This window comes from Suillus subalutaceus (genome assembly GCF_016647625.1).
Source record: "Suillus subalutaceus strain FC151 chromosome Unknown DFJ58scaffold_85, whole genome shotgun sequence".
Lineage (NCBI taxonomy): Eukaryota > Fungi > Basidiomycota > Agaricomycetes > Boletales > Suillaceae > Suillus > Suillus subalutaceus.
The window spans coordinates 199,806-213,851 of NW_024540334.1; the positions used below are offsets into that span (position 1 = coordinate 199,806).

Sequence of the window (14,046 nt, forward strand, 5' to 3'; positions counted from 1 at the left end):
CTGCTGGCTCCACTCTTATCTTGGTGTTCCTATTCCACTGGGTGCAGTCACATTCAACCTGGTGTTCATTCAGCTAACTCTTATCTTGCCAGTGGTGTTCAAGTTGGTATTCAGTGCGCCTATTCTGCTGGCTCCACTCTTATCTTGGTGTTCCTATTCTGCTGACCAGTGCACCTATTCCGCTTATTGCTATCAGCACTTGCCATTGAAGCTTTTAAAGTGCAGCTATCATGGTGACCGTCAGTCAAACTACTATGCCCAACCAAAACAAACCAACCCGTATGCACCTCTCTATGTATTGTGATTACAAGGCTAACATGACTTGCAATATCAGCACCTCTTGAGGTGATTGCTCCTCACATCCTTCGGTACTGGAAAGCGCGTCAAACAGACAGGAAGATTGTAGAAAACTTGCAGAATCATTTTGACACGTCTCGTTATGGACTAGGGTGAGTCGATTTCCACTAATTGATACTATTTTTCTGATCTTTGTGTGTAGATACACGAAGTTCAGAGAGATCCGCAATGACATGGGTCTCCTGCGTACCCGCCAGCAGAGCCACACCATCGAATCTATCCGTGAAGCCATGATCGAGCTTCGCAAGGCATACCCAAATGCTGGTGCGCGGGAAATGGTGATTTTGCTATTTCACGAGAAAGAAATGAGCGTTTCAAGGTACTTAATTTGTTTGACGTTGATCTGTATCTGACTAGCTACCAAATAGAAATTTAGTGATAGCATACTGTGCCATCTATGAAGCAGACCTCGTACATCAGCGAAAAGCTCGCCGTCTCAAGCGGAGGCGGTTCTGGGCCGCCGGCGTCAACGACCTATTTGCTGTTGATCAACATGATAAGTGGCTTCGATTCGGTCTTGCATTGCACACTGGAGTGGAGCCATTCTCGGGTCGCATCATGTGGATCCGAGTGTGGCATTCCAACCGCAACCCCCAGCTCATTCTCACTTACTATCTTGAGACCATCCAGAAACTGGGTTGTAAGTTCGTTTTAATAACTATCTATCGCACTGTTACTCATTTAAGTTGCCTTGCCTGGGTATGACAGATATGCCACTAGTGACTCAGAGTGATCCCGGCACTGAAAACTATGGAATCGCCAATGCACACACTATGCTTCGTCAAATGTATGATCCGGCACTGCAAGGTACATTACAACACCGCTGGATGCGGACCAAGAAGAATGTTAAACCGGAGATCACTTGGTCTCAGTTGCGGCGCCGGTTTACTCCTGGTTTTGAAACACTCTTGGATGAAGGAGTGGAGAACGGCTGGTATGATAGTGATAACACCCTTCAGGTGTAAGTGACTTCGGGCCTGGCTTTCCACCATTTCGACTTTGCTCACAGTGGTGTATTTAGCATGATCTTCCGCTGGATTTTTATTCCATGGCTTCAGTGTGAGCTAGATAGGTATCAGGACCGCGTTAATAACACCCTCAAGAGGCCAGATCGTAACAAGGTATTTGATTGTTTGATAGTAGTCATTTACATTTGTTTAGCGCTTACAATCTAGGTGCTTCCACACGGTGTACCTAATCTAATATACGAGTCTCCAGAAGATTTCGGGGCCCTGAACTTTAAGGTGCGCTTCATTCAAATACTACTTGAACCACGTTGTCACACTAACTGGCTTATTATTCTAGGTAACAGTCAAACAAGACGATATAGACTATGTCCGCCGTCTCTATGTGAACCCTGATCATCCGGTCTTCGATTTGGTTCCCCGAGCCCTCAACAACTTCATTCAAGGCTGTTATGAAGACCTAGGCCGCCCTCCAATCACTCGTCAGTCTGTATGGACGGTCTACTTAGATTTGTATGATTCGATGCAGCGCTCTGTGCAGGTGCCAGCTGTTGTCAGGTCTCTTACAGATGGCACTGACCCGGATGAAGAGCCTTTGCCTCTCCTCGAAAACCAAAATGACCTTTTTTTTTCATGAGGATACTGATGGTGCTTACTATATGGGTGGCATTCACGGCGGACAAGGTCTTGGTACGTTTTCTCTGTTTGAATCAAGTTTGCACTAAATTACCGCACATTAGATGCATCTGATCATCACCGGCTGGATGAACTGGCTGAGTTGGACGAACCAGGTGCACACTTACTGCCTACAGCCCCAATCATAGAGGAAGAGGCATTAGTTATTGCGGGATTCTCTGATGAGGAGGACAACGATGAAACATTTGATTGGTGACTTAACTTAGTGTAGAGTTTGTCTTTTTGTGTTAGTTGAACTAGCAGTGACCCATGGCTACACCCCTCAGTCGTGTTTAAAATTTGCACAATTTGCAATGAACAACAGTCCCCGACTCTATGAAGTAGGGAGGGTTTTGTCAGACGCAAACGGTCAATTGTCTGTAAATCAGTTGCAGCTTACGTGTATTGAATGAAAAACCGTCCGTCGTGACACGCGTACTTGATTTCCACGTTCAACTCGCAACAACTCTGGAATGCAAGGGCATCAACAAATGTATTGGGCCATGCCCCCTTGCGTGATGTATATGTGGACGATAGAGAGGGGAGCGTGAATCCACCTCAGTCAGCCCGGGGCAAAACGGCCAAACCGAGCGTCGTGGGTGGAGGAGGTGAGGAGTTCAAATGTGGACATGGGGGAGGGTGGGGGTGAAACCACCTCGCTCAACCCGGGGCAAAACGGCCAAACCGAGCATTGCGGGTGGCCCAGGAGAGAGGTCCAACGGGCACGCAATGGGATAGAAGGCAGGGGTAACTCACCATCAAAAAATGCGACCATCTCGGGGTGACACAATGGCCAAGCTTGGGGCACAGCATGAGGAGCGCTTGCTCACTGAACTTGTGAAGGGAGGGTAAAGCTAAAAAGTCGTAATCATACTTGCTAACAAATGCAGTGGCAATTGAGAAGTATGTGAATGGTCCTTGACAACAGTCCACATACAAGATTCAGATAGAATAAAAGGTGGAGGTCGTATATCGAAGGTACAAGCATGTACAGCATATAGAAAACAAAACCAAGCAGAGTCGGGGACTGGCGGCATGGCCGCCGCTACGATATAGTAGATGACACTAGAGGTGCACGGAGTCCCTGCATCACACCTGCCCGATATGAGTGTGGTCACGCTATGTAACGGAGCGCGGCAGTCCTGTCTTCCATAGGTTCATTATTTTGCCAAAGAAAGAAGGTGACCCCCCGAGAAGTTGACCCTTTGAAGATCTCACCTGACCTATTTTTCCGCGCCACCGCTTGTCATAATTACTAAAATTAGACCAAATATGAGTTCAAGGAACGACCACCGTTCGCTGTTCTAGTGTCCACGATGAGCAGTGAAAACGAACCTCTAATTCCAAGCGCCGAACATGAGACGGTGCACCAGAAATCTCGTACACTTCGCAACCGCGCACTCGTCTGGTCTGCGCTGGTTGTTATAATCATCGTTGTTGCAGTCGTCGCACTGGTTAACCCAAGCTTTGTAAGCGATATTGGTCTGCCGGAAAAGCTGCCCCGGGATCCTAAGCTTGCAGCACAGCGTGTGCTAGACACTGCTCCGGTCATCGTACGCCTCTTGACCCATATCTTCCGCTCATTCCTTGCTGACGGAATACATAGGATGGGCACATTGGTATGTTTCCTTCCCAATATGACCTGTCTGTCATCTTACAGTGCGCTTTTAAGATCTTCCTATAGTTGCTCGCTTCGGCTGGCGCAACAATGTTACCGATATTCATCTTGACAGTCAAATGCCTATGCATGTGGATATTCCACGTCTGAGGGAAGGGAAAGTCGGAGGATTCTTTTGGTATACAGCGGTATCCTTGCATTCTACTTTGAACTGACTTTCATCAGGTCTGTATATGTGGATTGTGCAAGCTCTGAAGATGAGGGCCCCGATTTCTTGAAGGCTTCCTGGCGCGTCCGGTCTGAATGTTCCTTGTTGAGCTCAATGCATCTCGCTGACCGCATGTAATGATAGAGACACCCTCGAGCAAATTGACGTCGCAAAGGGTCTGATATCGAAGTATCCTGACGTGAGTCTCATATTCCTTAATGCTAGTAATACTGACTGATGTCTGGCGCAGGATTTTGCATACGCTGTCAGTGCAAGTGGTATCAAATCAGCGATAAGAGACCACAAAATCGCGAGCATTCTAGGTGTTGAGGGGTGAGTACCACTTCCCTGGCTCCTTCCATTCCCCTAAGGTTCATCTCAGTGCCCATCAACTCGGGAATTCCATTGCCGTCCTCCGCCAGTACTACGAACTTGGGGTTCGCTACGTAACTCTGACCCACAGCTGTCACAACGCTTTCGCCGACTCCTGCGGTATGTTGATACCGAGTGTCCCCAGGCACTACGGCCTCAGCCCTCTTGGCTTCAAACTCGTGGAGGAGATGAACAGACTTGGAATGCTTGTTGATCTATCTCATACTTCTGACATGACTGCAACGCAAGCCCTACTGCATTCCAAGGCACCAGTCATCTGGTCCCATTCATCTGCGAGGGCCATTCACGATGTTGCTCGCAATGTGCCTGATGAAGTGCTTAGTCTCGTCGGCTTTGGCGAAGGGCAAAGGGATGCCGTTGTTATGGTCTGTCCAGAAAATAATCGATCTACTCATTTTAATGGTTGTGCAGGTCAACTTCAATGGCCCATTTGTCGCTGCCGACGGCGAGGCAGATCTTGAAACCGTCGCTGATCACATTGAGCATATTGCAAAAGTTGCTGGAGTGAAACAGTAAGTTATGACCGATACTCGCTCGGCTGCCGATCTGACGGTTGTCGCAGCGTCGGGATCGGGAGCGACTATGATGGGATTCAAATTACTCCAAAGGACTCGAGGATGTTTCTAAATATCCTGCTCTTGTACGCGGCATCTTTCCACCTAAATCTAAACGATGACTGACTGTTCTGACTTCTAAGATCGCTGAGTTGTACCAACGTGGATGGAGGCAAGCAAGAACTAGCTGGGCTCACTGGGGGCAATTTCCTTCGGGTGTTTGAGGGTGCAGAGAAGGTGGCCAAAGAATTGCAGGCTGCAGGAACCTTGGCTAAATATGACATTTACGATAAGAGAGAAGACCTGCCCATTCGCAGGGAGCTTTGATATGTTCAGGGAGGTGCGGTACGTCTATTTGCATGACTATCTAGATCCGTTTCAGTTGCGAATGTAATTTGCTATGTTTATTTCTGTGTTAGTGATGAAATATCATTTGAAGAATTTGCTCACACGTCCAAAAATATTTCCGAGGCATTTTTCTTCACGCCTCCTCACCATGGACGATCGCCCCAATCACGCCGCGTTACAAAACCTTGGTCTGTGATCTGTGACGTGGTAGGCGGTGTAATAAGCGTGGCCCTCTTGATCGACAAGAACGAGTTCAGCGAGATACGCGACGGATGTCGCTGTTGCCGATGACGGCGGCATGATTGCCACAAGGCTTTGTCGCATGCCTCCCACGTGCCCATGACCGGGTAGGACCTCCGGGACTCGTCGCGAACACTACGATTGTGTGATACCGGATCTGTACACCAAAAGCTTCATGTTTGATCCTCCGGGCTGGACATGGGGCACTTTGGGTACCATCCTATCGTCCTGCCTTCGGCCTCCAGATGCCCCACGTCAAGGAGAGTAGAAGCACACCTAACAAGCAATACCTTGACCTTCGCGTATCGGGCGCTAATGGCGAGTAAGCATACCCCACATCATGAGACGGTCTGCCCTGTATTTCAAATACATTTTGAACATGCGCCTATAGGAAACTGGTGACTTTGGCAAGCAATTAATGGTAATTCCGTTCCCTGAGCCGTGCAAGGACTGCCTGACATGTCCCAAGGCGATTGTGATGCTGACATCAAAACACTTATCACGCTGTAAGCAGTGTCCTCGCTGCGAGCCATCCTACGCATAGCTGCCCATGACATCTTCATCACTATCTGGTGTGTCCAGAGTTGAAAGCCGACTGTCCGAAGAGTATGCCAGTCATTTAGAGACATCTCTTGCGAATGCCTAGTACACCGCACGCATGATAGATGCTTGGGCTGTCTGGGTCCTTGTTATTGAGGTTGGTTGTTTAGTTCTCGAATTCGATTTGCTCTGGAGCGAGTGGCTCCTGTAATGTATATCCTCGTGGAAACCGCGGATCATTATATAAACGTCGAGGTATGACTAGGTGACGGATATTCTACGCATATAAACGCGTTGCGGCTGCATATGAATACAGAACGAATGGTTCCGTCTAGTTCTGCTTGTCAATGCAGTGTAGAACTGCTTTGAGGTGCGCAGTAGGAACTCGGGCATGAGGAGGAAAGTATATGATAGATCAAATAGAGCTCGAGCGGAGAATTAGAGAACTGAGACTGGCCATGGTCAAAACTGGGGTAAGTTTGGATTCCCACATGACGACATCTTAAGTACATTATGTAATTGGGAGTAGCTCAAGTGACTGGGAAAACGTACGATAAAGGGATAAAGGCGGTGTCAAACGTGTTCGTGCAGTGATTAATGAAGCATAAGTACGCAAATCAGGGTCACCTAGTTGATGAACGAGATGCAGAGATCGATGCTGCTTAGAGCAGGAGAGATCCTGTGGTGATGCTGTTGATGCGTGTGATTTGAGCAAAGATGATAAAGCGAGCCGTTTGGCTTCAACCATCATGCGTTCCATCTCTTCTTGGCTGGCTGGTCACGGGGTATGAGATCTGAGATTCGAGCGCTTGAGCGCCGAAGCTCAGCTGGACGATAGTCACCCCTATAAGTTAGACCATAATAGAAGACGAGGCGTCGAGATTCGGACGCGCACACGTGACTAATCGACGTCATACAAGAGTTTGTCGTCATTAGGAGCCGGTGTTGGATATAAAGGCATACGCTCATCCAACACCAACTACACACCACACTTGATTTATACCGCCTCCTTCACAATGTACCGAGTACCAAATTTGCGTTCCAGCGTCATTCACGGTCGTGTCCCGACCGCCATCCTTCCTGTCGTGAGTCGAGCGGTGTTCCATCATTCTCAAACCTAACTGCGAATCCAGGCGCGTAGGATGTACGCAACCCAGCCCCCGCCGGGGCAAGCGTCGCCCAATCCAAAGGTCAGCCCTTCCACCGATGGTGGCGGACACAACAACGGCCTCATTATCGCATCTGCTGTTGCGGCACTTGGAGGAATGTACTATTTCTACAACCGCGACCGGGGGAATCAGTCTTCAGGAGAAAAAACGTAGAGATGAGGAAGATATGAGGCGGGCAGTGCGTGCAGCGCAGGGCGATATAAAGCAAGCTGAGCAAGCAGGGAAGGCAAGGGCCGAGGATGCCCTTAAAGAAGCTCAGGAGAGCTATGGTACTGCGAAGGTCGGTTGTCTGAGAATCCAAGTGGATCGCATCGTCTGACCTGCTACGTGTAGGCCTCAGCTAAAGAGAAAGCGACTGGATCCGCCAAAAAGTAGATGAATCTCTCCACGACCTGACTGAACGGGCACGACAGACAGCACACGAAGCACAGGAAAAACTGAATCAGTACAAGAATGCAACTGAGCAAACACTAGCGGACGCCAGGAGGACATCCGAACAAAAGTTTGAGGAGACGAAACACGGCCGTCACACAACGCGCGGATGAAGCCAAGGACGCAGGCCAAACCTGGTTTAGTTGGGGGCAATCAAAGACAGACGAGGCGAAACGTGAAGGCGTTCAGAAAGTTGCAGAGAGTGCAGAAGATGTTAAGAAGAGGGCAGAGAGACAGGTATGAGATTGCGATGAACTTGAATCAACATTTGACGAGCTGTACACCTAAATCAGTATTGTAAATACATTATCCTATATTGCATATTATTCTCTCCGCGCTTCAAACGAGATGTATTACAGGTGCGAAGAGTTTTGCGGACCGGGACCGTGGGGAACATGAGATTTGACTGCCGGTATTTACCGTATGTGCTTCTTCAATTTGCCACTACTCGGTGACAACCCTGAGCAAGTCGAACTCGGCTGAGTCGGCCGGCGGAAACTGAGCGCTGATCAGGTGTATATCGATCACCGTCTTTGAATTGTCTGGTGTCGTGGCTTAGATGGCCGAAATCCAGACCAAGGTTATCCTTGTAGGCTTAGGGTATGTGAACACTTCACATTTGAATACGAACTACTGATTGACTATTCTACAATATTGACAAGGGGTGCTACTTGTTCAGGAAAGACCACTCTCGCGAAGCATCTGAAGAGTATACTGCCCAATAGTGTCATTGTGCACCAGGATGTCGGTGAATTTCTCAAAAAATGTCAGCATTAACTTATCTGTGGCAGGATTTTGCTCCAGTAAGCCACGATGCTCAAATCGATCGTATTTTTTTCGCTGAGCTGTCGCGCAGCCTGAGGAACTACTTCCCATAAAGCATGGCTACCAGGACTGGGATGCTCCAGATTGCGCAATCGACTACCCACGACTTTCCAAATTTTTAAAGCACGTGAAAGACACAGGAAGCATACCAGATGATCATAAAAGCCATGACGAGTTGAACAAGCAGACGGATTTACCCATAGATGCAGAGTGTCAACACCGTCTGGCTGAGCGCTTCAGAGTTATCCAAGATCAAGCCAAGGAGAATGACCACATCAATATAGTATGGGGCTTGGTCGACGGATTTCTGTTGTATTGGAATCAGGTGCGTCAGCATTGATGCCACCATAGAATGAGGAATCAATGTGACTCGGTCATAGGAAGTCATAGAGCAACTAGACATGCGTTTCTTACTCCGTGTTCCACTCAAGACATTGGAAGGCCGGAGGAAAGCGCGGCAGGTTTACATCACAGCAAGTATGTCTTTCAGCATTTTCCGCTCTATCTTCGCTCCTATTCCGCTCCGATGATTATTGACTTTTGCTCCTTTTCATTACCTCTTGGATGTCAATCTTGCCCACGCCGACGCGTCTAATTTCCCCTTAACTCCACGCGCCTCCCCTCTTTGTCCACAACACTCATGACTTGTGCGGCTACTCTCATGGAGTGCATTTTACTGAAGAGGGGGATGCATGGGTAGACCCCCCTGACTACTGGGAGAAGATCGTCCTCCCTGCATACCTAGACGCACACCACGAAATATTCGAGGGTGGTGATGTTGAGAATGGGGGCCTGACGAATAAGGTGAAAGGTCTTGTTTTAATCGAGTCTGAGAAAGAGGACAAAGAGATGAGCATGACGAATATGGTCGAAAGGTGCTGCCAGGAGTTATATCAGTTTGTCATAGCGGAAGGGTCGAACAAGGGAGTCAAGGCATAGATTGCGGGTGTCATCGGATATGTGCACGACTGTATACCACAGATCACGCGTAAATAGAATTTTAAAATAAATTTTCTGCTTAGTTGGTGTAACATATAATTCTGCAAGCTTGTGAAAGAGGGACACCGGGAATAGGTTCCCGGAAGGAGAATCCACGGAGGGTTGACGGAGGTCTTGTTCCTTGTTGGCCGCCCGTAATTTCCATGTTTTTCAATACCCGAACGCTGACATAATTATGCAACAATCACATGCTGCATTTTAATTTAAACCTTGCGCATTGTGATTGGCTAGCAATTAAAGGTACTTGACCCGGAACCGCTTACCCCCAACTGACTACCCATCTTGCTCCCTCTCCACTACCATCATCTCCGCACAATTATCGCAATGTCACAAGTCATTGTTGTTGGAGGTGGTCTTGCTGGTCTCTCTGCAGCTCACACTCTTCTTGAGCGTGGTGCTAATGTATTGCTACTTGACAAGCAAGGGTATGTGACAAGGATTCACATTGAAAGTGAAACAGTTATTGACGGAGTTCCGCAGATTCATGGGTGGAAACTCCACCAATGGCCACTTCTGGTATCAACGGTGCTGGTACCCAGACACAGCAGGAGGCTGGTATTCCAGATAACGCAAAGATTTTCTTCGAGGACACGAAGAAATCCGTGAGTGATCCCATATTTGTGCTCGAGTCTCATACCAATCCATTTCAGGCTCGTGAACTTGCTCGCGATGACCTCATCCGTGTGTTGACCGGCCGCTCAGGCGATGCTGTCAATTGGCTACAGGACAAATTCGGCCTTGACCTCTCAAAGGTCGCGCGGTTAGGAGGCCACAGTCAGCCCCGCACACACAGAGGGAATGCACAATTCCCTGGTATGGTATGTGGCCGCAATATCCGTTCCTTCCGTGTCGAACTTGTACTAACTCCGCATTCTCCACCGACAGGTTATTACTTACGCACAAATGGAGCGCCTGGAGGATTTGGCAGTGAGCCAGCCAGACCGCGTGAAAATTTACAAGAAGGCCCGTGTCACAAAGCTTGTCAAAGACGAGTCTGGCACAGTTACGGGCGTTGAGTATGTCCGCAATGGCAAGACAGAAACTGCATACGGCCCCGTCGTTCTCGCTACTGGTGGTTATGCCGCCGATTTCACTGGCGGTGACTCTCTGCTGAAGAAGCACCGTCCCGAATACTATGATCTCCCAACGACAAATGGTGACCACTGCACGGGTGATGGTCAGAAGATTGCCATGGCTATTGGTGCAAGTGCGATCGACCTAGAGAAAGTGCAGGTGCACCCGACGGGTCTTGTTGATCCTAACGAGCCCGACGCGAAAGTGAAGTTCTTGGCTGCAGAGGCTCTTCGTGGTGTTGGTGGTTTACTACTTGACAAGAACGGCGACCGTTTCGTCGATGAGCTTCAACATCGTGACTACGTCACTGGCAAGATCTGGGAGAACGGCAAGGTATTTGAATGTACTTGTTTCTTTTTGCCATTCACCCAATGATTCTCCCTAGTATCCCATTCGCTTGATCCTGAACGGACAGGCTTCAAGCGAGATCGAATGGCACTGCAAGCACTATGTCGGTCGTGGTCTCATGAAGCGTTTCGATTCCGGCGAGGCTCTTGCTAAAGATATGGGCGTCAAGCCTGAATATCTTAAGAAGGACTTTCGACACGTACAACGCGGGTGTCAAGGCAAAGAAGGATCCCTTCGGCAAGAAGGTAATGTCCATTCTTAAGATATTTCACTGTTACTCAACTCCAGAAGTACTTCTCATCAGGAGAGTGGAGCATGAACGACTACTTCAACGTCGCAATCATGACCCCTGTATTGCACTACACCATGGGCGGTTTGGAAATCGACCCCGAGTCACGCGTCATCGGCAAGGACGGCAAACCCATTGCTGGTCTCTTCGCTGCTGGTGAGGTTGCTGGTGGTGTACATGGTGCCAACCGTCTTGGTGGTTCGTCACTGCTTGGATGTGTTGTTTTCGGACGTGTATCTGGCGACTCAGCTGCTGCCTATCTCCTCCAGACGACTAGCGCCATCGTGGAGAAGGCAGGCGGACGTCTTGGTGCATTCGTAGGACAGTTCGAGTCGAAGCCCGCTGCTTCATCTGCACCTACACAGCCTGCTGCCACGAGTGTCCCCGCCCAGTCGTCGTCACTATCAAAGGAATTCAGTGCCGCGGATGTAGCTAAGCACAATAAGAAGGACGACATCTGGGTTATTGTTAATGGCCAGGTGCTGGACGTCACATCCGTAAGCGTAGGCCTTCTAGTTCTGCAACTTTCCTGATTTTTCGCGACACAGTTCTTGCCTGATCACCCAGGAGGCGAAAAAGCTATTATTCTTTACGCTGGTCGTGACGCGACTGAGGAGTTCAAACATGCTCCCACGACCCGAAGGTATGAAACACTGTCTCAATTCCTTGTTCTTGGCTCATTCGCTGTGTAGGTTATCCCAAGATATGCACCAGACGCTGTCATTGGTACACTGAAGAAGTAGGGGGGAAATGATGCTACGACTACGCTCAGCAAAAGTAGAGGATCCATATTTGTCATCTTTCTTCAGCATCGCATATCTCTTTCTCCCCATGTCTCTACTTGGTTGCTGTGATCCAGTGTATTCTAATGTTGTCTTCATACCATTTTCAACTGACTGATCCACGAGGCCAACATGAGGCCGTGGCTGTTGAACACTGTAAGTACTGAATGTCGAATTAAATCTTGATACGCCTCTGCCCCTGGGAATGTTCGCCTTTTGCTATTTTGGATGTGAGCCCCGCTTGCCATGGCGCCACTTCATTTTGAACGATATTGTTCACATATCATGGGCACCCAATTGGTTACTGTGTCTGGCCACAACCGTGACTTGTATACCGCTGTGCCGTCTCCTAGATTGAATCGGGAGAAATAGGATGGACACGAGTACTTGCAAGGGTTGGCCAAGCTACCAACGCTTCCGATAGTCATATGCTGTGAACTGCGTGACCATGTTAGCGTATGGCATATGCGCCTTCTGGCCTCCTTTGTGAGCCTCCGTGGCGTCGGAGGAGTCATCCGAAAAATGTAAGTATTTATTCCCGATCCCAAAGTAGATGATAAGACCCGACACATTGAGCTGATTTATTATGTTCTATACAGAAGGGCGGGGATGCCATACTGCGCACCCACAGTATACGGTCCCAGACTTCCGGCTGAAGCTTTCATCGTCCCGTGATATGTGCGGGAGGCTGTGCGTACTACGTTCTTCCACTCCGCCAACTGTGTGAAATGGCGTCTTCCCACCATTACCACCACCACTACCACCACCACCACCTCCTCCACCGCCGCCGCCAGTGCGTGTGTGTGTACCGTCGCCACCATTCTGTGCGCCGCACACCGCGGTCCCGAGCTCACGCCATTATGTGACTTGCTCCCTTTTCTGTGAACCCGTTACCTGTCGTTTCAAGTGTACGCAATGTGGCCCAAGGATAACTCTCATGTGGAAAATTATCGGTGCAATTGCTCTTCGCCTATCAACGTGGCTGTTAGTGGACCCTCCCGCCTCCTTCTATGACTCGCATACCGGCTTGACAATTATTGGCATTGGCGGACATGCCCGAACACTCAACATGTCGGTACCTGTTGCCTTTCTTGGAGTTCCACCAGCCATTACTGGAAGCTGTACTCGGCCAAGGTTCATGGATTTATGGACTGGTGGCTAGAGGGACATTTCGGAACTAGGTATAAAAAGCGACCCGCCTGGCCTTATGGATAGTAGAAGACGATCCAAACCCTCCACCTTCAATCCAACTATAATCGATCGCCTACATGCAGTACCTCTAAACCCAGTCGCTGGTGCCGCGGTATTCAGAAGCAATGAAAATACAGGGTAATACATGAAATCTAATCGTTCCAAGATTAGAGGGTCTGACTTTATTGCGTGTGCGATAGCCCAAATTACGCCCCTGCAACTTCTAGCGCTTCGACCGCGTGGTGGTCTGGACCCACTGTCGATGGTCCACCAGACCAGCGCTTCCAGGGTAACTTCACCATTTCTCCAGAGTTATTGGCAATGCAGTATGTTGTTATCCTTGATATCATTATGCCAATTTCTCATTGCGAAACTACAGGAACTCTGGATACCAGCACCATGTGAACGATAATACGGCATTCCGTAGCGTTCCTGAGAACTCTATGTTATCACACTCAGAGACAGCAGATGATAGAACGTTTTACTATCCTCAAGATCCATTGTGTCCTCCGCCTGTGGATGAAAATCTTAACCCAAGCATATATTTGGTAGGTCTATCGGATCAAGTAACGAGCATATTATTCACTCAGCTACTAGGAGCCAGTTCAGACCTGTTTGGTACAACCCAGGCCAATTCCCTCCGTCCTCGCAGGTGATGTACATTACAGCCGTCGACGGAACCATTGCCTATCATGATGCCGCCTCAAGAACAACGTTTGTCATTCTCTCCAACATTTAATCATAACCTCTGATCGTCCTTGCTCCAGCGGCCCTTCATGAATGCGCGTGGATTGAAGATGATAAACTGTGTGGTCATGCCATTTCGGATCACAAGCGCCAGCTTGGCATGCATCTTGGCAACTTTCATGGCATACATGGAAACGACAAGAAAGAGGTTACATGCTTCTGGCGGGCTTGCAATCAAAAGATGCAAAGAGGCGCCATCGGGCGTCACATAATTAGCCGCCACCTGAACACCAGATGGACCTGCGAGCATTGTTTCAAGACGTATTCTCGCCGCGACGCCATGAAGAAGCAC

The 14,046-nt window shown here is 48.9% G+C and overlaps 6 protein-coding genes across 6 annotated transcripts; all 6 read left to right on the plus strand.

The window, feature by feature from the left end:
- Positions 1-254: 254 nt before the first annotated feature.
- DFJ58DRAFT_730239 (uncharacterized protein) lies at positions 255-2,214 on the plus strand (the record flags this gene model as incomplete). Its single annotated transcript, XM_041385861.1, has 10 exons — positions 255-279; positions 335-449; positions 500-676; positions 726-997; positions 1,066-1,318; positions 1,379-1,478; positions 1,533-1,601; positions 1,663-1,863; positions 1,913-2,012; positions 2,063-2,214. 10 exons carry the CDS (start codon positions 255-257, stop codon positions 2,212-2,214), a joined length of 1,464 nt encoding a protein of 487 aa, XP_041241761.1.
- Positions 2,215-3,279: 1,065 nt separating this feature from the next.
- Positions 3,280-5,221, plus strand: DFJ58DRAFT_798147 (uncharacterized protein). Its single transcript, XM_041390664.1, has 10 exons — positions 3,280-3,550; positions 3,604-3,616; positions 3,670-3,793; positions 3,841-3,912; positions 3,968-4,022; positions 4,074-4,156; positions 4,206-4,581; positions 4,628-4,728; positions 4,779-4,856; positions 4,914-5,221. The coding sequence occupies exons 1-10, from the start codon at positions 3,314-3,316 to the stop codon at positions 5,095-5,097; spliced, it is 1,323 nt and encodes a 440-aa protein (XP_041241762.1). The 5' UTR covers positions 3,280-3,313; the 3' UTR covers positions 5,098-5,221.
- A 1,472-nt stretch (positions 5,222-6,693) lies between these two features.
- On the plus strand, positions 6,694-7,860 carry DFJ58DRAFT_798160 (uncharacterized protein). The gene is made up of 5 exons (XM_041390665.1): positions 6,694-6,983; positions 7,032-7,216; positions 7,319-7,380; positions 7,416-7,592; positions 7,615-7,860. The coding sequence occupies exons 1-5, from the start codon at positions 6,915-6,917 to the stop codon at positions 7,740-7,742; spliced, it is 621 nt and encodes a 206-aa protein (XP_041241763.1). The 5' UTR covers positions 6,694-6,914; the 3' UTR covers positions 7,743-7,860.
- Positions 7,861-7,944: 84 nt separating this feature from the next.
- DFJ58DRAFT_798162 (uncharacterized protein) lies at positions 7,945-9,345 on the plus strand. The gene is made up of 6 exons (XM_041390666.1): positions 7,945-8,099; positions 8,162-8,243; positions 8,291-8,302; positions 8,356-8,649; positions 8,705-8,801; positions 9,007-9,345. Exons 1-6 carry the CDS (start codon positions 8,059-8,061, stop codon positions 9,261-9,263), a joined length of 783 nt encoding a protein of 260 aa, XP_041241764.1. The 5' UTR covers positions 7,945-8,058; the 3' UTR covers positions 9,264-9,345.
- A 241-nt stretch (positions 9,346-9,586) lies between these two features.
- DFJ58DRAFT_798165 (Flavocytochrome c) lies at positions 9,587-12,010 on the plus strand. The gene is made up of 8 exons (XM_041390667.1): positions 9,587-9,748; positions 9,796-9,925; positions 9,974-10,141; positions 10,209-10,730; positions 10,783-10,995; positions 11,034-11,531; positions 11,583-11,677; positions 11,738-12,010. Exons 1-8 carry the CDS (start codon positions 9,648-9,650, stop codon positions 11,775-11,777), a joined length of 1,767 nt encoding a protein of 588 aa, XP_041241765.1. The 5' UTR covers positions 9,587-9,647; the 3' UTR covers positions 11,778-12,010.
- Positions 12,011-12,513: 503 nt separating this feature from the next.
- DFJ58DRAFT_798173 (uncharacterized protein) lies at positions 12,514-14,015 on the plus strand (the record flags this gene model as incomplete). Its single annotated transcript, XM_041390668.1, has 7 exons — positions 12,514-12,887; positions 13,106-13,145; positions 13,208-13,333; positions 13,387-13,511; positions 13,546-13,555; positions 13,605-13,659; positions 13,843-14,015. Coding segments are annotated over exons 1-7 (548 nt in total), but the record flags the coding sequence as incomplete, so codon positions are not given.
- Positions 14,016-14,046: the final 31 nt, after the last annotated feature.

Bases quoted from the DNA above. Each gene is read 5' to 3' on its own strand.
- DFJ58DRAFT_798165 (XM_041390667.1), top strand. From the start codon at position 9,648: ATGTCACAAGTCATTGTTGTTGGAGGTGGTCTTGCTGGTCTCTCTGCA. The intron at 10,142-10,208 runs GTATGTGGCCGC...CTCCACCGACAG, and splicing joins ATGCACAATTCCCTGGTATG to GTTATTACTTACGCACAAAT. The intron at 11,678-11,737 runs GTATGAAACACT...GGTTATCCCAAG, and splicing joins CATGCTCCCACGACCCGAAG to ATATGCACCAGACGCTGTCA.
- DFJ58DRAFT_798162 (XM_041390666.1), top strand. From the start codon at position 8,059: ATGGCCGAAATCCAGACCAAGGTTATCCTTGTAGGCTTAGG. The intron at 8,650-8,704 runs GTGCGTCAGCAT...ACTCGGTCATAG, and splicing joins TTCTGTTGTATTGGAATCAG to GAAGTCATAGAGCAACTAGA. The intron at 8,802-9,006 runs GTATGTCTTTCA...ATTTTACTGAAG, and splicing joins GCAGGTTTACATCACAGCAA to AGGGGGATGCATGGGTAGAC.
- DFJ58DRAFT_798147 (XM_041390664.1), top strand. From the start codon at position 3,314: ATGAGCAGTGAAAACGAACCTCTAATTCCAAGCGCCGAACATGAGACG. The intron at 4,023-4,073 runs GTGAGTCTCATA...TGTCTGGCGCAG, and splicing joins TGATATCGAAGTATCCTGAC to GATTTTGCATACGCTGTCAG. The intron at 4,157-4,205 runs GTGAGTACCACT...GGTTCATCTCAG, and splicing joins AGCATTCTAGGTGTTGAGGG to TGCCCATCAACTCGGGAATT.
- DFJ58DRAFT_798160 (XM_041390665.1), top strand. From the start codon at position 6,915: ATGTACCGAGTACCAAATTTGCGTTCCAGCGTCATTCACGGTCGTGTC. The intron at 7,217-7,318 runs GTAGAGATGAGG...ATGCCCTTAAAG, and splicing joins CAGTCTTCAGGAGAAAAAAC to AAGCTCAGGAGAGCTATGGT. The intron at 7,381-7,415 runs GTCTGACCTGCT...TCAGCTAAAGAG, and splicing joins GAATCCAAGTGGATCGCATC to AAAGCGACTGGATCCGCCAA.